Genomic DNA, 21,196 nt, shown 5'->3' with positions numbered 1-21,196 from the left:
CATTCATTGGGAATCAAAATGCTGATAAATTAGAAAATAAAACAAATATTCAAATCCTCTTTAAAAATTATTCATTTTCTGTTAAGGTATATTATTACAATCAATAATTTATACGTGCAAGGGTATCCCTGTATGAACCCAAATTTATTAGTGCTGTTTGCCCACCTGTGTGTTTGAGCATGGACAAAGCAGTAAATGTCAAACAACCACTTAGGAGCTCTTATATAGAGTGGATCTTTCTAAAAATACAAATTTTCAGAAAACAAAAATATTAGAACTTTTTATATTTCCTCTGAGTATTCATAAAATGTTGAAGAAATTACCTGTGGGGATAATATGATTCTTTGCATTTTGAACCAGGTAGAAATTTGAAAATATTAATATCAATCACGAAAAGAATCCAAATTATTTGTAGGGATCTCTTTGGAGCTGCTTAGCCAGGTAAAAGTAACTCCTATGTACTGACCCTCAAAAATGGCCATATAGGACATGAAGGATAAGATGTGGTTAAAGTAACCTGTATCTGTGTATATTTTTAATTTGGTGACACTCAGTTTAATAATTCACTGAGTGGGGCTGTTCATTCTCCCTTTGCCTGTCCTCAAGGTGTCTGTGCTGCTGGATTTTCATCTTGCCTTCTCCCAATACAAATGTTAGGGTTGCACATATGAAAAATCCCAGCTGCTGCTGGTCCTTCTGACCTGTGTCCCAGCACTGCCCAGCTGCCTGCCTCAGTATAAACTGAGTTTTCCACACTGATGTGAAGTGTGAGAATAAAGAATGACTATATCAAGAATCAAAGCAAGATTTCCTACTGCATGAGAAGCTCCAAACCCCTCCTAACCTGGTGGAGGAAAAACATCCTTCTCTTCTCCTGATGGCCTTAGCTGAGGGTTTGGGACCTGTTAGCAGAGTACCACACCCCCAGTGCCAAAGCTGAATAAATAGTTTGTGTTAGGCATTGAACACTGGTGAAGAAAGTTCTCCACAAGTGCAGGGAAACTGCAATGGGGGCGTTATCCAGAACTTTTTCCTGTAGTACCTTCAATGGCTTTTGTAGTCCACCTCATTCATGTGTGCCAGGGAAGGATCAGAGAATCCTTTCAGGTGATCACATCCCACACTGCCCTTGTACTTCACACCTTTGTGGTCTTCCAGCTCTCCTTCACTGACAGGAGCCTGATCTTTGCTTCCCAGGAAGGAGCTGCCTCCTCTGCAGTGTGCCAGGCTTCCCTGCTGTCATCTGGCATTTTGAACCTGTGCTAGAGCCAATATTGAGTGGGACCCTTACCCAGATGAAAATAGAGAAGGTTTGCTGGTCCTCAGTTAGATGGGAGGGAGAATATAAATGTTTCCCTGCAGAGGTGAATATCATCTTGAATTCATAGCAGTTTGTTAAAACACATCTTTTTAAAAGACAAAGTTCATGTAATCAAGAAATATCTCTTTCTGTGTTAATAGTCAACCAACCACCACAGCCCCAAGTAAGAAAATCAAAACTCACGTTGAAGAGTTTGAGCACTACATTTTAGAATACTTCCCTCAATTCATAATAAGTAGGGAAAATTAATTAGCCAAATCATTGTTGTCATGCTCTTTTTAAGGAGCTCCTGAGGGCAAGTCCTTGCTTTGCATGCACTGTGATAAATATAGTTCTGCTGAGGAAAATCACTGAGATATGTGGCACCTTTAACTCATAGATAATATCTTTGTTTTCTTTTGTCTCCCAATTAAGGATGTTTCTGGTTTTTTTCTTGGTAAATAAATTTCAATTAATGAATTTCCAGCTGTCTCACATATTATGGTGGTGTAGATTAGAAACCATTTAGCAGATGCCCATATGAAAAAAAAACCTGTTAACACATAGCAGGTTCCCTGACATTTTAAACCAGTCCAGCTGGAAACAGTAGCAGAAAATAAGTTCACATGGTTGAAAAATTTAGTGCTCTGTCTAATGCAGGTAAAAGATTCCCATCCAGAAAGGGACATACTATTGTAGAATTTAAAAATATCTGATGTTTTCAGTTTTAAAAGGGGAATCTCATGAATATACTGTGTTGTATTCATTTGCTCTTCATACAAACTGCATAAGACTGCATATAAAAAGGAGCCAATTAAGATTCCAGGTAAAAGATAGTAGTGTCTCTTAAGTTTTTGCTCCAACTAATCACTCCTAATAGCACGTGAGAGTATCTAAAATGCAGCAGTCAGAAATTCTGATAATTTATTTGTCCCTAAGCATTTTAATCTGATACAATTATTTAATAAAACCCTTTTAGACTGCTGTAAAAATCCTATTAGTAGTTCACTACTTGAAATCCCACCAGCAAAGTCAGGCTTGTGGAGGAAGTAAAGGAATGGGAAAGATGACCTTGACTTGCCTAAAGCTTGCAGTATTTAATTTGGAAATGGGCCATATTAGAGGGAAGCAGGTAAAAGGGATATGTATGTAATTCCAACGTGCATAGAGACTGTGTGGAAATATGCTTTTGGAAGTCCCTGCTCATTCTGGTGAAGTAATCATTGCAATATAAGCAGTTTAAAATTTCTACTTTCATTTTCCTGCGTTAAGAAAAGGAAGGCTTTTAGGAGGAGAGGCAAACTGAATGCTGTGTGGAAAAGTGTCTTTTTGTTTCTTTCTTAGGATTTACTGTGGGTAGAAACAGTAAAGCTGGCTTTTCATCCTTGTGCAAATTCCCCACTCTGCCGTGCTAACACGAGGCCCATTTTCTGTTTGAATCTGTCTAAGCCTCAAAACAGCAATTTAAATGATGCACAGTGCTTGGGATCACATCCATAGCAGAGGGATGAATTCTTAATATAAAATGTTTTGTGAAGTTACATCTGTGTAAGGTCCTTCAGTGCTTTCCTGTGCTTCGCTGTGATTTAAGTTATTGCACTGTCAGTGTCTTCAAATAACCATGGCAAATTCAAATTTAAAGTCTGTCAGTTGGAAGGCAAATTCTAACAATTTACTGATAGTGATTTTACTTTAAGGGAGCTAGCCTATGTCCTAACCACATACAGTTACAATAGCATTCCACTAGTCTACTCATCTATTTTAAGGATTTAACTGCAAAGGTAAATCACTGTGTAAGGTGGATGTACAGAGAACAGTGTCTGTAGGAAAACAGTGACTGCAGGACTGCTGAATGTACGTTGAGTACTTTGCTTCCATAAATGAGGATGAGGGTTGTTGCATCAAAGCAAATGAAAGAAACTAAACGTGGCTGGAGTGTTTGACCCAGCTGAAGTGGCTGTTCAGACAAACCTTCCTGTGACACAGAAGTGCTGTGCTTCCCTCTGACTGTGTCATTGCCACAGTCCTGTACTTGGCTGTCCTCTCTGTTGTAAATTAAAATAGATGAAAGCTGTCGAGCCAAGCCTGTGATAGAGGCTAATTTGATGTGATATAATTGATGAACTCTAAATCGTCCCACTTCTCTCTCTTGAAACAGTCTGACTGGAGCTCAAAATGCCAGGGTGCTTTGATTTACACTCTGTCACTTTTATATCCAAAGTCTCAGTGTAGCAGCAGTGAGGGATTAACTTCTTCACAGTGTTTCTTTCTAATCTGTAGAGTATGCACACACACAGACTGCTGCAATCCCTTGTAGGAACAGTACTGGGAAAGTCAGGTTGCCTTGTTTGCAGCTGGTTTGTGCACAAAATTAGTAAGATTAATAGAATGGCAACCTGGCTACTGCTGCTACAGATGTTGCCAAGGTAGTCTCTTGGAATTAGTGTTGTGCTTCTTATTTCAGAACTCAATTTTAAATTTTTTAGTGTAGTTAATACCTGAAAACCCTCTATTTCTGAAATTCTGATATACTGAAATTTTTAGGAGATTAGACAGATTCTCATGCCTTTAGCTTGCTAGGTAGCAACTCCTAAAATAATTCTCCATAGAAATGTTACAAGTTTCAGACTTTCTGCTGTCAGTCGTTTCTTGATTTTTCTACTTTCCTGTTCAAGATATTTAAACTCAGAGCAAACTGTCTTGGCTCCTTGGTTTATTTCAGAAGTAAGGGATGCTCAGTGGCCTTGATTTCTCAGCTCTCTAGCAGGTGTGGAAAGTTTTTCCATCAGCTTTTACTGTTCAAGTATTCTTGAGCACCCCCATTAAAAGTGTAGCATCTCACATCTGCTAAATCACTTGTTTCAAACAGAAGTAACATGAACAAGGGAGAACTGCTTTAATTCACATTATTACTCTGCTCAAACAGCAGAACTGCATCAGTTTCAGAGCCCCTTGCTGCCCTGCACAACCTGAGCTGGCTGTGCCCATTCCCCCCAGCACTGCGTGCCAGGTTCTGGCTGACCTCAGTGTACCATGTATGGTGAGCAAATCTGGGACGTTTGGAGTATTTCTTTGGCTGGCACCCAGATTTCAGATGGGTATCCTAGTTTTGTGTTGATAACCAAACGCCTTCTCATTGAAAATGCCAGGTGGATGGGATTTGTTATAAGGAATTTCTGTACATTCAGACTGACCAGACTTTTTTTCTGATCTTGGCTATAACTTAAAACTATGTCTTTACTAATGATTTGTAATTGAATGGCTGATGCAAAAAATACTGGGTATTAAAACTTCTACTGGATGCAGTGGTTGAGCTAAAAATGAGGCTCGTTTTTAGTGAAAAGGGAGTTAACAACCTGGTAACACAGGGTCAAAATTTGTGAGGATTTTGTAGAAGGCCTTCACTCACCCAAGACAGTAGCACCAGGTACTGCAGCATGACCATTCAGCTCCTTACCCTGGGGATTCCTGTGGGTCAGGGCATTTCCATCCTGGAACAGGCAGGAACACTGGTCAGGGTACCTCCTTTTGGTCCCCTTTGCAAGGCACTCACAATGATGGTTATTTAGCCAAATACTCTAAAATTAAAGCTTGAAAGCATTTAAAGGCATCAGTCAGTCATGGTACATCACCAGTTTAACTTCCTTAATGGTAATATCATTTGTGCTTTAAGGAGGTTCTAAAGGATCATGTCAGGATAGTTCTAAGGTTGTCAGTGGTGCTGCTCTTAAAAAGTTTAATTTACATTATCACTTTATCAGCGTACCAGTAGTCTCAAATGATAGATGGTTTTAAAGAATTCGAGGTAATAATAAAGGCCAACTTCAGCTTTGTTGGAGTACAGCCCGGTTTTCTTACTCAATATTATTATTTCTCTTCTTTTACGATTTTTGTTCATGTTAAGATTCCATTAAAAAATAAAGAAAAAGAAATATAAGTCTTGAATTCAATGTCATCTGGAAAGAAAATCTGAATATTTTGATCACCTGAAGTGACGATGGGGCCTGGGATCCAGGTACATTTCAGACATTTCAGCTTTTTATACATTGGCCTAGCTCCAATTCAGTCATTTTAATTTGGATTGCAACTTTTCACATCAGTTCACAGAAGAAACAAATCCGGTGTCTGCCCTTTTTTTTGTCACGTAGGTTAAAAGACATTGTTTGCAAATTGAGATATACATGTCCTGCACTTTCACTTCTCTTTAAAATAATAGTATGTACACTGCTTTGACTTTCTCTGTGCTAGGAAATAGTCTCTTTAAAAAAATGCTTCAGTTAGTGCCTCTTTAAAAAAGTTCTAAAGTACCTGCAGTGAAAATGGGGTACAATATCAAGCAGTAAAGTAGAAAAATGGGTAGGAGAATACTTGCTGAATTTTTTCAGATTTCAAAACCTGGTTAAATTTATTTCAGAGTATGTAGAGAATTGGCTAAGCACATAAATGATTCCAGAGCTTGTCAGGGTTCCAAGATTTCAGGTATGACAAGAGAGAATTCCTAAGAAAAGAAGAGGGCAGAGGAAGGGCTGGGCAGTTAGGCACCAGCCAATTTATCATTATTTCTTAGGAAAGTATTAGGATAAACAATTTTTACATCATCTGTAGGAATGTAGAAAAAAAGCTGAGAAGTTTAATGTTATTTTTTTCAAGCACAAGTTGTGTCAAGGCAAATTTCTTGATAAAGCAGATTAACAAACCTTTTAGACAAATAGGAAGTGAATGTCAAAGTGTGTTCTTGAATTTGTTGGGTATAAATTGTTCATTGTAATAAGGGAAAGGTGCATTGAGTGGGCTTCTACTGGGATCTGATTTTGGTGTTGATTTAAGAGACAGAAGGGAGCACTGAAGATGGCAGCAGGAGTGCTGGGGTAACATTTACATACCCATGTTTGTTTACAGCTGAGAAGGTTGAAGGGAAACTTCGGATTTATGAAGAACTCCTGTAAAGCACACAAGAGTTTTGGGGAAGATTTCTCCTCACTTGTAGACCGAGAATGGTCTCCACTGCAGACAGTACAAGAAAAAATTGGCCTAAATTTCAGCATGGAGATTTAATTTAGGTGCTTTGGACTTCTGGAGGGACTGGGGAACCTCCACAGTTGTGGCCTTTTTAAAAACATACATGTGCCAGAAGAATCATGATCACACTGCCCCTGTGTAGGACCAGGGCACAGGGGTGGACTGAGTGATCTCATGGAGTACAACTTAAACCAAATTTCCTTTATCAGAACATGTTTAGTATCTTTAAAGCAATTTGAATTACTTTAGGAAGAGCTGGGAATTACCAACGTGACATCTATTGTCTAAGATAAGTAACTAAAACTGTTTTTTAACAGTTATGATAATGATGGATAATTTTCACAGTGCCTCATGTCAAAAGGCTGTAACTTAACCACATTGATAGGAAGGGCTGAGATTCTGTTATTTGAAAGAAGTTTCACACTGTGACTATTTCACTCACAGAAATGATAGTAATGTTTTTAAGTAGTTCTTTAGAAAACATTTTGAAAGCATTATTTATGTGGCACCATTGTAGAGGAGAGTTCCATGGTGTAGTTTGCACCATATGATACTTGACTCTTTCATATTGGTAAATCATTTAAAGACATATTTTAATATATTCACTTATAAACAACTGTTCTGAGGCACATACAGAATGTTTTCTGTGGAACCATTTCAACATCTGTAATTAGTTGATCTGGCTCTTTTCTCTGTACACAGAACTACTTTCCAAACAAGCATTTTTAGAAATTTTCTGTCAGCTGAAAATGGCTCTGGTAGCTAACAGCAAAGTATGCTGAAAGGATTTTTAAACCCACTCAATTAGTGATAAGAGCACAATTCTGGGATTAGCAAGGCCTACTGAAAGACTTAAGTACATCGTTAGGAAGTTTAAAATGTTTCTGGTTACAGATCTGTGTAAATGTGCAGCATGGATCCATCGTGATCCAAGTGAAAGAGATTATAGGATTAGGTCTTGTTTAGCACTTCTTAAATTTTAAAGCAGAAAATTGAATTTTGAGTTTAGTATTGATTCTTAGCACCCCCCAAAAAAATCTCCACATGCCAAAATATTCTTTAGGGAAAAAATATGAAGGACCAAACACAACCTTGTTGTACCATGATCCCCCATAAATTACCCGCAAATGAGCTTCATGCAGAGTGCCTGTTCCAATGTTCTAGAGATGGGGATTCTATTCCAGTATCAAAAAGTTCCAAAAGCTGAAGTCACAGCAGATTCACATTTTGCTCTTTGCTTGCTAATGTGCAATACATTAAATATCTGTTCCTTGGATCTGGCAACAAAATGACCTTTTCAGGGCTCATCTTTTTTTCTCAATTTTGATTTGTTCAAGGGAAATTGAAGACGACTGGTATTTGGTTTCCAAAAGGGATACATAAAAACTTGACCTTTTGGAACTGTTATTTTTTGGGGATGTGTACACTGTATTTTAAGTATGTCTTAGCTGTTGTTTGCTGGACTATGTCTAGTTTAAATAACCCTTCATTTTATTCAGTATAAAGCTAGGGGAAAAAAAGTATAACTCCTCTCATTTTTTTCCCATGACAGACCTTTGCACACGCCTGAGAGCACCTTTTCTTCAGGCAATTTTAAAAGAAAGTGACATGGAATGGGCCCTGGTATCTCAGGAAGTTTCCACAGACTCTATTTGGCAGTGCAAATAGCACGTTATACCACGTCCATCATTGTAATATCTCATTGCCTACCTGAACGCACTCTTGTGTCAGGGCACTTTCCACTTAGCACGGTGGGAAATGAGGCAGAGGGAAATGATTGTTTAGGAAGTTCATGATGGAGGGAATGACCAAATTCAGCTTGTCAGGCTGCTGTCAGAACTATGGCTATTCCTGCTGCTTGGTTTCCTGTGCCAGCTTTTATCCATCTCTTACAATCACTGTACCTCACGCAGTCATGGAATGGTGAGCTTGTTTCACCTGAAACCCAACAAAACAGTTCAATGACTGTGATCTGCCTTTCCAGTGAAAGCAGCTGGTTTGGAAATAACCAAGTCAAATAGTTTATTCAACATGTAAATGAGAAATGGCTCTCCTTTACAGCCATATAAATAGCCAATTTAATCTGAAGAGATTTTCAACACCAAGAGTTACAATGAGAAAATTTACAAAGAGGGCAAGCTTTATCTTGTGCAAATTAAAGTGAATAATCAAAGCTTCATTAAAATATCACTGTATAATTCAGTTTGAAAATTAGAACCTAAGATTTGGGAAGAGAATTAAATTATGTTTCTAATTAAAATATCTGTGATGCACGCAGATGTGTGTAAGTCCATGTAAGTCACTTCTGTTGATTGGATGTGGCAGCAAGAACCCTCAAGAATATTCAATGAATGGGTGAATTGCATTGTTTAGAGAGGCTCTGGTTTTGCTGGGCTATCCATTTACATACAGTCTTAACTTTTTTAAACCTTGGAGCTTGTCAAGTGCAGTGTGATCAGAAATTCGTCAATGCACTCTCCGTGAGGTTTTGACATTTTTTCTCCTTGCAAATACTTTTTGTATAAAACTCAGATTTAATACATGGCATTGTTAACGTTTCTGTTGTAGCCTTTGGATGTTACTCACATCAGCATTTGACAGTACAGAAGCAGCAAAGGAGGTGACCAAGTTGTAACTGCAGACAAGTCAGAGCTGCAGGATGAATAAGCAGAGCAGGAATTTCAAATTAGACATTTGGAAAATCCTTGTCACTAGGAGGGTTGTGCAGCACTGAACTAGACAGCAGTTTTCAGAGAGCTGCAGAATTACCATTTTCCTGGTTTTCAGTACTCACCTTGACAAAGTCAGACATCTCCTGGTACCATGTTGATGGCGATCTAGGAAGGAAAATCAAGCCTATCTAAAATGTGAAGGAAGAAAAACTAGAAAACCTTGGCAGTTGTTGCTGTTAAAATAATAGACACTTTCCCACCTGCCATACCCTTATTTCTGGAACAGTGTGCTGAGACTTCCTGGCTCTGACTGGCAGTCAGAAGTCTCCTAACACTTTTTTTCTGGTGTTTGCCACCTCTTACTCCTGCTCCAGTGTCCAGCTGCCCTGGGCATGCACAGTGATCAGGGCACCCTTTCTGGCACACTCCAGGTACCTTTGGTTGCCCGTGGGCTACCAGAGCTCATTAGAGGTGCCAAACAGCAGCAGAAGGATCTTTGAAAGGATTGCTCTCTTCATCCTATTGTGGCACTGAAATGGCCTCATCCTTTTCAGCTCTCCTAATCTATCAGTCCCTCAAGAATGTCTGCTACTGTATAACAAAGAGAAAGCACACCTGGCCTAGTTCCTAACAACTCATGCACTTTATTAAGTTTTTTCCAATTAGGGCTTTTCCAGGGCAGTTATGTTGGAAGGTGAACAGTGTGGAAAAGCAGTGCTAGGCAGAAGAATAGTATCCAATTCCACATGAGAGAGCAAGTCTTAACCAAAAAAGAAAAAAAAAAAAGGAAGCGAAAAAGAAACAAAATGGTAACATTTCCTAAATACAAAAGATTTGAAACATGTCAGCCTGAGTTTGCTGAAATATTGTATTCTCTTAATGTTAACTCACTGTAATATGTATTTTGCATTGAGTCTTTTATTGTACGTAAGTACAATACAGGCATTAAAATACTTTGAAAGCGATGTTATCAAGAGAAAAAAAAACATTTCTGCTTAAATAAGAACTTTGCAATGAATACATTTCTTTGTTGTCGTGCATACAAGATGCCATGGAACATTTTAATTTACTCCAAACTGCATTGATCAGAGTAGTATCCCCCATGAGAATTTTTTTGATCAATGGTAAAATTGAATTGCATTCCCAGGCTACTGCTTTCTTGAGATAAACATCTAGATGGAGAAAGCAGGTCCCATTTCAAAATCCTTATTTCACTAGGACACCAAAACTCAAAATTATCATAATCTAAAGGCTAGGGTGTCTACATGTTCATGTAGAATCATCTGAAATGTGTATTTACATGATAGGGAAATAATTATGCCAAAATGGTTGGGTTTGGAAGAAATGTTTTAAAATTATATGGGTGTTGAGTGAGAAATTGACCTAATTTATAGTGTCCTAGCATCTTACTGTTCTTTACTGAAGACAGCTATAATTCTATACTTTATATGAAAAACTCTCAATAGGATATAAATTAATACCTTGGAATTGCTTCAAAATAATAGAGATGCCTAAAAAAAAATTAATCTTGTCAATAATCTTGTACTTAATGAGATTTAAAATTATGGTAGAACTTCAAATTGGTTGTCTGCTCAGTCAAGTAAATGCTCATTGAATTTCTCAGCCCCACACTGAGAAAATGATATTTTTAGTTTCCCATACTTTAAAGTGAATATTTAGAGATGTGCTCACATTCTGAATGCTATAGATTAAAATTGTGATAAAGTATTCAAATACTACATGTTAATACTATCTGTTTATCTGATGTCTCCAAGTGAATGTCTCTAATTACTGAAGTGTGGGTTTGGGGTTTTTTTTCTGTGATTTTTTAAATTCAGTAATATTTTGGACTTGAGTATATAAAAGTAACAGCATTGTAGTTTCACTATCCCACGTTTATTCTGCCTCAGCTGTAATGAAATCTGTGGGAGGATTTTGTTGGGTTTTTTAAATCTCTTGGCTGAGAAGGTAAGGAAGAGCTTTTTCACTCTTATCATGAAACTTACGTTCAGAGAGTTTCCATGTTCTTGCCCTGTGGGTGAGGTGCAGGAATTCCCCATAACTGGAAGCTCTAGAACTTTGTCACAATATTGGTACATGGGCAATTGCAGCTGGTGGGAGCCAGTGACCTTTTCCAGCCACAAAACTGATTTTAAATGTCATAATATCTTCCTATATTTCTCCTCATTACATTTTGTTTTTCCTGTCCTGCACCTTGTGGAGAGCTTTAAAATGGTGAAGGGAAACAGCAGTGTTTGGGGTAAAGCACTTTGTTGTGCAAGTGCTCAGCTGCCAAAATCAGCAGCGCTTAACGGGCAACCAAACATTTTAAAGTTTTCATTCTTGTTTACAGAGCTAATTAAGAATCTCTGTAGCACTCTCTTCAAATGGCAGACTATCAGAATTACAGGGAATGTCTTGTGAATGAAAAGATTTTGCTGAATGCTGACCAGGAGAAGAGGGGGAGAAACCTACTGGCCTTAAAAACCAGAGAACATATCAAATATACATTTGTTTATAGTCTGCATTCAATAAATCTTTTAAATGGTTGTATGTGCATTTGGAGCATGGGTTGTTCTCATTTAAGTATTTTGCTCATTTAAGTATGTTGCTCATTTAAGTATTTTCCCCAAGCTATTCTATTTGTTTAAAACAGTGTATGGTTTCCCATTAAAAAGTAAGCACTTGCCAATAGCTCTGCAGACTTAGAATACTGTAATGAGTTCCATGTGGCAGGACTGTTCTAATGACACTGTTTTCTTTAATTTTTGTTATTTTAGGAGGAAAAGGAGGTACATACACTAATTTTAGGATGTAGTGGCTCAGTATTTTATAAGTTTCTTTAAGTTTTTGTGGCCTTTGCTAAGTTGTTGGTAGGACTGGAGGGCCATAGCAGTTCTTTCCAGCTGTAAAATCTGAGTGAATTGTATTGATGCAAATCAACGCTGATGTAAACCCTAGACAGAGACCACCATTTTCATGTTGAAGTAAAGGGTTAAAAACATAACTCTTAACCATCTAGATATTCATCCTTGGCTTTTATTTATCCTCCATATAAAACATGCAGTTTTGCCCACAGCCCTATTGATTGCCCTCTTGGTGTGATATACTGGGAGCCCATTTGTGCAGGTGCTTGCTGACAAACACAGTGCACAGCTATAAAATCCAGGCCTTGGGGATGGACTGGCAGCACGCTCACAGGCAACTGCTCTGCTCTGCTTTCAGCGTTACAAGTGTGGCTCTAAATTTCTACAGACAGTCTTAAAATGCAAGGCGAGGCAAAACGCATAAGAAGCACTACAAAATGAGTTTGTTGCTTTGTAACGGATCTTAAATCAACAGTGTTTATTAGTAAGCTGCCAGCAAATATTTGCTTGCATACCTTTTATTATTTCAAAGGCTTTTATGAACAGTATGTCACAGTGCTAGTGTCATTTACATTCAGGCAACACTTCCTAATGTTTTAAGCTTTCCAGAGATAACAGGGAGAAAAACGTTAAGAAAATGAAACAGATCTTTTCTAATAAATCATTTTTGCAAGTGTTTTGTCTCTTCAAGATGCTGTGACATCCTGTTCCTGTGAAGGAACACACCACTTGAATTGCACGACTCATTCACCTTAAATATTTAATAATGCTTTCATTAGTTGCACTGAACCAGTGGAGTAAGATCTGTAATATCTACTGCTGGTCATCATTTTTATTCATCGTGGTTTAATAAGCATTATAATTACAGACTGAGGAAGAAATATGAGTTAACTTTGTGGTTTTGCTTGGGAATTCTGCGCACATTGGTATGATTGGAAGGGATTATACAGGCTCTGTGAGTGTAGCTGAGTGTATTCTAATATACTGGTGCAGAGCTCCCAATCCTGACACATTATTCTTCATATGAAAGTAACTGCAGGAAAGATCCTGCATAAAACTGAGTCCTGACAATATTAACTCCATCTGGCTGAGTTGTGAAATATGAAAATTTGAAGGCCAAGTGGCCTTGTTTTTGGCAGGTGTTCTAATGCATGCATTATCACTGAAATTAGACTTCAACTATTTTTACCAACCGTTTCCTATATTTGCTTGCAACTTACACAAATAGCAAAGTTATTTAGGGAGAACAGTCAGTTAGGGAAGCTTTCATTTGGAAAGTTTGTCAGAGTTCAAGCTGAAAGGCCATTTGTAGGCATCATAACCTTCTGTGCTCGTTTCTCGAGTGAATATAGATGGTGATGATTATGATTTAGTATAACTTTCTCACTTGGATATCACAAAAATGACTGTGTGCATGCTGTTTGAATTCTTATGCTTTAATGGGAGGTATGGTAGGGCAGACTGATATCTGGTGCATTTTTTAACGTTTTGTTAAAACATCATTTTTTCCTCATCAGCAACTTATGCGGGAGCGACAGCAGATGGCCAGCCGCCCCTTTGCTTCTGTCGATGTAGCACTGGAAGTAGGAGCTGAGCAAACAGACTTTCTACGAGGGCCATTAGAGGTAGGAACAGTGGTGCTGACAAGGGACCGTTGTGATTTGCATATTTATATTGCCAGTCTCACCTGCATCTGCTTCTGAAACCAGGCAGCATCTGATTACCTGCGGCTGACAAGGCTGAGCTACGGGTGTTTTGTCATTTCCAAGGCGCAGAGTTTTAATCTCGTGACATAAGCTGTACCAGGAGCCACTGGAGAATCTGTTGGCGTGGGCTGGGGTGACAGTCAGCTCACCTGGCAGTCCCCTCGTGATGGATGTGAGCTGAAGGAGTGCAGGACTCCGGCATTAAGGAGGCAGCAAATGTCACGCTCAGTCCTTCAAGTACACAGTGCCATCTAGTTAACATCTATCTTAATTAACAGAGATTACAACAAACAAACTAAAGCACCTTAGAGTAAAAATTCAGTGTTGTTTTGTACTCAGGGGTTTAAAGCATATGGACTGTACTGCATGGTTTTGTTTGTAGGATGTGGCTACGTTACTGCATTCTTTTATTGCAAGTGCAGTACATTGGAAAAGAAATGGTAATTTGCAAAGCAATATGATATTGGAATGGTGTAATAATGCATGAAATGGATTCTAGAAGTTTCACCTGAAAATAGAGGGAAAATTACAATATGTGGATAATAATGAATATCTAATCTAGGTTCAGCTTTCGGGAGATTATTCTCTACTCCTTTAACTTTATTTACAATATTGTGTTTACAGTTATTACTTCCCCCTTTTTATGGTGGGACCTGGGAGTGAGGTGTGCTAGCTCTGAAATCTTTCAAGATTGTACTCTTCATTGCTGCCAATTCTTAAATTCAAAGCTTCTCTTACTTTTCTCAATAACCAATCCCAATGGAAGATCAAATACAATCTATCAAACCTCCAAGGTTCATGGAGAATGAGCAATGTGAAAAACAAAAGCAGAAAGAAAAAGATTCAACTCTTGAGTACTTATCAAAGTGTGAGTACTTATCAAAGTGAGGTTCTCTGTCCTGCTGTGTACAGGAAATCATCCCAATTGTTCTCACTATCACAAATTAAAATATTTGGAATAGATGATGAGTAAAAATGACTTCTTAAAATCACTTTGAAGAAGCTGTGTTATTTTCTGACCTAATACAAGACCCCTGACATTCTTCACCAAAACCACTTTACTTTTGTTTCCTCTTAACTCGGAACAGAACTCCTCTCCAGTCCCCAAGCTGAGGACGCATTACACTGCAGTTAAAAGTTAATTTTTTTGCAATGTGATTTTATTGTCTTTGCATTGGTATCTGAGAAGATCTTTTTCTGTTTCTTTTCAAATAGAGGCAGTGACTGGAAGATGAGGCATCCAAACTCTAATTTTGTACATACTGATTATTTAATTAAACTTTAGAAGTAAACATCACAAGTTAATTGCTACATTTTCTTTCTCATGTCTTTTATTTAGTACTAAAAGAGGTAGATCCTAAAATATTTTAATTATAATTTACAGGTTTTATTACATTTTTTTTTTCCTAGCCAAGCATTTTCTAGCATTTGTTTGGAATTCAGCATCCATAGTGTTTTTTCCTAATTAATACATAGTTATACACAGAATGAAGTCTATTCAGGGCTTCCTCAGAATTAAAATATACTGATCTATATCCAAAAAAACCATTGTGCTGAGGAATAAATGAATGTGATTTAAGTACTGATTGTCATTTGGTATATATTCTGTAAAAATAAAGGAGCTATATTAAGCTTCTTTGCAAAGGGACGCTAAAAGTTTTAGTTGCTGTTCTGTTCTTCATATTCTGCTCTTTTGGACTGAGGGGAATCCAGGTCACACATTTACAGGATGCAATGCTGAAGAAAAGAATAGTAGGAAATATATATGAAATAGTATGAATAGGTGTAAACTTCATTTTGTGTGAATTTAGAATCATTAAACGACTCTAACAATTTTGTCATATCTGATGCCCATTGGGAGGCTTAAAGCTAGAGATCTTTTGTGAAAAAAAAAACCCGAGGATATACAGTAACTTCAAAATGCTCTGCTGGCACTGCAGGGATCTTGCACTGATATACCAGGGGTTCATTTTGATGGTGGTGCACTGCATTCCCTCTCCTCACCCTTTTATTGACACCGTGTGTTACTGGCTGATACTTTGGGCGCTGTTGTTATTCTTTTATCGGCGCCGTAATAACTCCGGCACTTCCAGTGACACCGCATTGATCCGCGGGCACTGGGGAGTGTCACTGAGCTCCTGCAGACACTGCTGCAGGTCTCCCCTTCAGCTGCACAGTAAAGCTGCTGCTCATTCACCATTCGTGGTGGTGGTTTGGTACCACTGGTGTTCCACATTGATGCTCTGGTACGTGGCAATATTCATGAAACTGCACGCGGCAATACCACGACGCTGTTTGGTTAACAGCTATGTTTTACATTTATTTGTAAATATCCATAGCAGCTGTTTCCCTGTAGAGGTTTAGTCTGCAGTAGTAAGGCACTTATTACCCAGTGTTCAGAAAACCCCAAGAGGATAAGTACTGTGCTTAAAATGGTTGCCTGGTTTAGATACTTACAATACAACTGACAATGTTTGGGTCTATTTTCAGTTAGCAGCAATTTGCAACAGATTAAAATAAAATCCTGAAAACACTACGGAGGAGAGTTGAACCTCAGTTATTTTGGAGTCACTGTCAATCAGTCTATCTTAATGTTTTGCCAACAAAATGACAGTATCTCAATATTAACTCCTTCAAAAAACTTTAATCTGCATCATATTCCTCCCCTTCCTTGCTGTCTGAGTGGGTTTTTAGGCAATGGCAATAGTCTTTGTTCTTACTCATTTAAACAACATTATTTATCAGTTTTTACCTCTTCAGGCCACCTTTTACATGAACAAGTCTCATCATGTTACTCATCCTGTCATGTTGGCCTTATAACCACTCTTAAATTTTACATTGTCAGTTTAAACTTAACACAAAAGAAAGCAGATTTTGTTTTTCCCTTGCCCTCCTTCTCACCCTCCTGTCACACCAGCCACTGCCTTGCTAGTGATACACTGATGCTATTGTCCCAATTCTGAATGTACCAAGCAATACCCACTCCCATTGTGCCATGATATTAATGGTATTCATGATATTCATGATATTAATGATATTTAACCCATGCTAGTCCTAATCTGCATCTTCATTTGCTTCTACTTGGAAGTGATGAAGTCTGGGTGAGCCCGTACAAGGAAGGTGAAGCTGGAGGCAGGACACCCCTCAGTCCCTCCTGGGCAGAACCAGAACAATCTAAATTTACCGTGGAGGAGGAGGGGAAGGGAGGTCTGGAAGGCAGAGACCCTCTGGATCCCAAGGGGGGAACACTCCAGTGCAGCTCTGGGGAAGGCACTGGTGACCCAGGGGAAGGTAAAAGGAGAGAGAGAATCCCCCCTGTCAGCAGCAGCACACAGCACAGGCCGTGAAGGGCAGAGCCAGAAAACAGCAGAAGCACCCTGTCCAGAGAGTTTGAGAACATTGGCTATTTTGTGATAGAATCATATTTTTTTTCAGTACCAGAATCATAAAAAAAATCAAAGTAGCATCATAGATCAATAGATACTCATTGCTGCGCTTCCTGGCACTCCGTGCCCTCAGTGTTAAAATGTTTTTTATTCCTTTCATTTCTTTTTTCCAGACATCTGAGCCATTTCCAGACTTGGTTGCTTTTTACTTCTCAGTATATAACAAATACTAAATCATTTAGGCTATCTTCATATTCTAAACCTCCTTTAGGCATTTTTTTTTTCCCCTAAAATGTGAATCACTTTGGAAGAGTTTCTTCTGTTGTGCTGCTGACAGTCATTTCAGTTAATCTGTATATCAATTGAGAAGTAAAACAAATTTATTTTTCCTTTTTGCCTAATTTCTGGATAAGATAAGGTAGAGACTGCTGTAAATGCTTCATGGCTGGTCATGCTAAGACTCTGAACAGCAGCATCAACTGTGCTGCATCTGCTGGAGTGAAGGCAGGTGTGTTATTGTGTTATTGCCTGCAGAAGAACCAAGTGCAGATTTACTGCTGTGATGGCCATCCATTTGATATATTTATGATATTACTTGGATTTATTTTTTTTAAATCAATGCTATTTCATAATTATTTCTGCAGAAAAGCACAAAGTAGATCTTTGAGTCCTTTTCCCATTAAATGACTGCATTTCCCCTAGAGTTGTCATAGATGCTAGGCCATCCTCTGCTTCTGACAAGATGATGTCCAAAGTTTTGAATTTCAAATAAAATCTATGTTCGTTTCTCTTACAAATAATGTTCTCTAGTGAGTAATATTTATGATGCATTAAATAAGTTTTGAATTTCAGGTACTTTTGATAAGTATGAAGCAAATATTGGCCACTATTTGTCATTTATTTGAGTAAATAATTGGAAGGTGAGCATTGACACAAGCAACTATCTTTCTATGCAAAGAATGGCTGCTGGAAATTAGAGTAGTTTATCAAAACACATTAAAATTCTGTAGTAGAGATGTGTGAAGTTTAAGTAATTGTAGTATGTATTAATAAATTGTGCTGGTGGCTTCTCTTGCCAATAAAGAGATTTTTTTAGCTTGGTTTACAAATAAATCTAGTTAAGGTGTGTTCATTTTCTTATCTAATCTGAATAAATCAGCGAGTAATTTTTGAAAATGCAGCCTACCCTATTTTGAACAAACTTAACCTAGCTGCAGGCTTCATCAGCATTGCACCTGCATTGTGTTGATGACATAATGTCTAATGCCAAGGAACAGGCCCTTCCCAACTCCTTGGTTCAGATCATCACCTTTGCTCTTGATATGCTCAGTTCCTAATATTAGCCTCAGTATCAGAGGATAGTTTCACTGCCCTTGCAAAGAAGTAATAATTTATTTATCTATTGGTGAAATTTTCCCTCGAATGGTCACCTTGTTTCCAGTGACCACAAAGGCAAGATGTATTTGTCAACAGGAACTGTCAAAGGCCATTATATTTGCATTTCTTACTGAAAAGTCATGTCATAGTCTGGAGCTGTTCACTGTAGCTCAAGGGGGAGAGGAGAGGAGAGCAAATCTAGATAAGAACAGTGTGAGCAGTCAGAGACTTGGAAAATAAAACTACAATGAAAAGTCAAGGAAATTGGAGTAGGCTATTTAAAGGGCTCCAAATAATAACTTGCAGATATGCAAAAGGTTAGCAGCAATCAGGAGGGCAAAATCTTCCTTGCATGCCCTGCAGGTGGCAAAGGTGTAATGGACTTAAATTGTAGTAGGGGAGGTTTAGGAAGGTATCAGGAAAAGCTTCTGATAATAAAGCTGAATCACTGAAAGCAATTGCCTGGGGAGGTGATGGAATTTCTTTTATTGGAAGCTTTTTAGAGCAGGATGGACAAACATTTCTCAGGTACCATGTACCACAGCTGCATTCGATACCTCCTTTCAGCTCTGTCTTCATTATTATTCTGATAGCTCTTCCTTCTTCAGACTCTCTGAAAATGTTCCATTTCTGTTGTTTGAACACCTTAATTACCTTCACTGCAATGTTAGTTTTCTGTTACTGAATATTTATGACCCTTCTTTTGAATTTTGCTATTTTATTCATTGACTTACATCCTCAGTTTTCTCCTAAGATCAGAAACTGCTAAGTCATCTCTGACCCCAGCCTCTCCCTGGCTGTAGGTCTGCCAAACAGGATCTCCATCCTTTTTGGAATAGCTTCAATATTCTCCTTGAAGTAATTATTTTTTGTCTTAACAAGTGCATTGCCATTTTTATGGTCTTTCAAAAACCATGCATCCTAGACCACTAGATCTCTGAGGAATGTAGCCAGATGTCACACCTGGCACTCAAGAGGAGAATCTGTACTGGATCACGTTTTCTGTATTGCTCAAAGATCATGATTAAATTTACTGTCCACTGCCTCAAGAACTCCATTATCTTGTGCTACACTTTGACCTTGATGGCTCACTGCCTTCTCTGCCCACTCCCTCATACTGTTCATCCAGAAAACTTTCTCCTGAGCTATTGAGTCACTTTATGATGAACCCTGCTTTCCAGTATTTTTTCTTCTTTGTAAATAATCCCTTCTCATTGTGTGTGTTTTAGTGTTATTATGTACAAGGGATGTTACATCACCAGAATTCACATCTGGTGGTTCTTCCACTGGAGAAAAGCATTTACCCCAAAGTGGGGTTGTTTGGTTTGCACCACCTCCTTCCCTATATAAAATAAGATGTTTAGATTTCACACTATTTTGCTCCTCATTCAGTGGTTATACACAACAGGGTTGCTCTGCCCAGTTAAATATCTTTACATTTGTGTAAGGTTTTTGTTGCTTCATTTAAAATATAGGTCTAGAAACATGTGAGTGTTCTGAGCCTATGATTCAGAACAAATACCTCACCTAGCTGCTCATGCATACTGGTCACAGCTATAATTTTTGTGTTTGTTGTGTGTACTAAATCAATGTAAAATGCATAGATGTTCAATTTGTTGCACAGAATTACATTTGCAATATTTTAAGATTTCGGAGTAGTATTTTTCTTCTCTGCCATATGGGAAAGCTAAAAATATTCTGAGAAATGCTGCCTGGAGTAAGCCACTTTTTTTTTTCATACAGACCATATTTATTCTTAAAATATACACAAACACCTCAAAACCTGTTGATGTTTTGCTTGAGTCCTTAACTTAGTTTTTAAAAATTCTGTATCGATTCTAAAGTGTATCCAGTCTCTAAATGTGCAAAAAATTTTTTTCAGTCCTTGTGTTCTTTTCTTTGCTTCTTTATTTCTGTCCTCATGGGCAAACAGCCCTTGTGTGAATACCTTAGACGTGGTGTATAGGAGGTTTGTGTAGATGGAGGTTGATGTCCTAATATTTCCCCCTAACAAGAGAGTAAACCTTTGCTTACTACCTTGTGATCTGTAGGATCTGGAAATTCACAATTAGTTCTGAGAACCTGATTTTCTGTGGGTTTTTTGGTAAAAATGTATCTTTGCACTTCACAAAATGTATTTGGCACTTGCACTGCATATTCAGATGACAACAGAAGTTGTTTGGATAGAGAGATATGATTTGTGTTGCACAAAATTGCAAAGAAATTTCATGCTCAAATGGGGGAATTTTGGCTTACCAGCAAAGTGTAGGTGTTTCAGTGGTATTGGCATGCTGTGAATAGAACTCTTAAATCAACGTATTATGCATAATTGCAAATCCAGAGTATCAAAGTAATTATTCTGATTGTTTTCAAGCAGAAGTGTTTATATGTGTCTGTAAACGTTATGACTAATGACAGTGTACCTTTTAATAAATTCAATTTTTGCAACATCTTATTTCATAAAGTAGACAGGTACACAATTCAGCAAATGCAAAGCAACATTTATATACTTATATTTATAAGTACCCTTAGAATTCTCCTTGAGCAAGGCTTGGCCATGGCAATCTTGCCTTTGGATATGAAACCCATGACGATGAGATATTTCCAGAATGATTTGAACTGAACATACCAAAGCATGGAAATAGTTATGCTATCAGAATAACTAAAATGCACATAGATGGGAATATTTCTCTGTTTACTGGACATTTCTGTACACCTGATTTGCACATGCCATTCTCTGACTGGCTGCTGTTTGTAGTTACGAGTATCTTCTTAGTACCTTTCTTGGTTTTAGATCGGAAGTTATTTCTTATCTTTAAAGCAGGACATTTCTGTCTTTGAAAGGAAAGAGGAGAAGAAATAGCTACAG

General features: G+C 38.0%; 1 protein-coding gene across 3 annotated transcripts in view; it reads left to right on the top strand.

The window, feature by feature from the left end:
• ATRNL1 (attractin like 1) overlaps positions 1–21,196 on the top strand; it is a 425,861-nt gene that overhangs the window by 297,516 nt on the left and 107,149 nt on the right. For 2 of the 3 annotated variants that reach the window (XM_063405245.1, XM_063405247.1), the window contains exon 27: positions 13,376–13,483. The exons of the other annotated variant lie outside the window; for it this stretch is intronic. In XM_063405245.1, the coding sequence (XP_063261315.1) occupies positions 13,376–13,483 (108 nt within the window). The remainder of the gene's footprint in view (positions 1–13,375; positions 13,484–21,196) is intronic. 3 annotated transcript variants of the gene reach the window in all.

This window comes from Prinia subflava, chromosome 9, assembly GCF_021018805.1.
Source record: "Prinia subflava isolate CZ2003 ecotype Zambia chromosome 9, Cam_Psub_1.2, whole genome shotgun sequence".
NCBI classification, from domain to species: Eukaryota; Metazoa; Chordata; class Aves; order Passeriformes; family Cisticolidae; genus Prinia; species Prinia subflava.
Note: the sequence above shows the minus strand (reverse complement) of the source record. Positions and strands in the feature narration are given on the sequence as shown.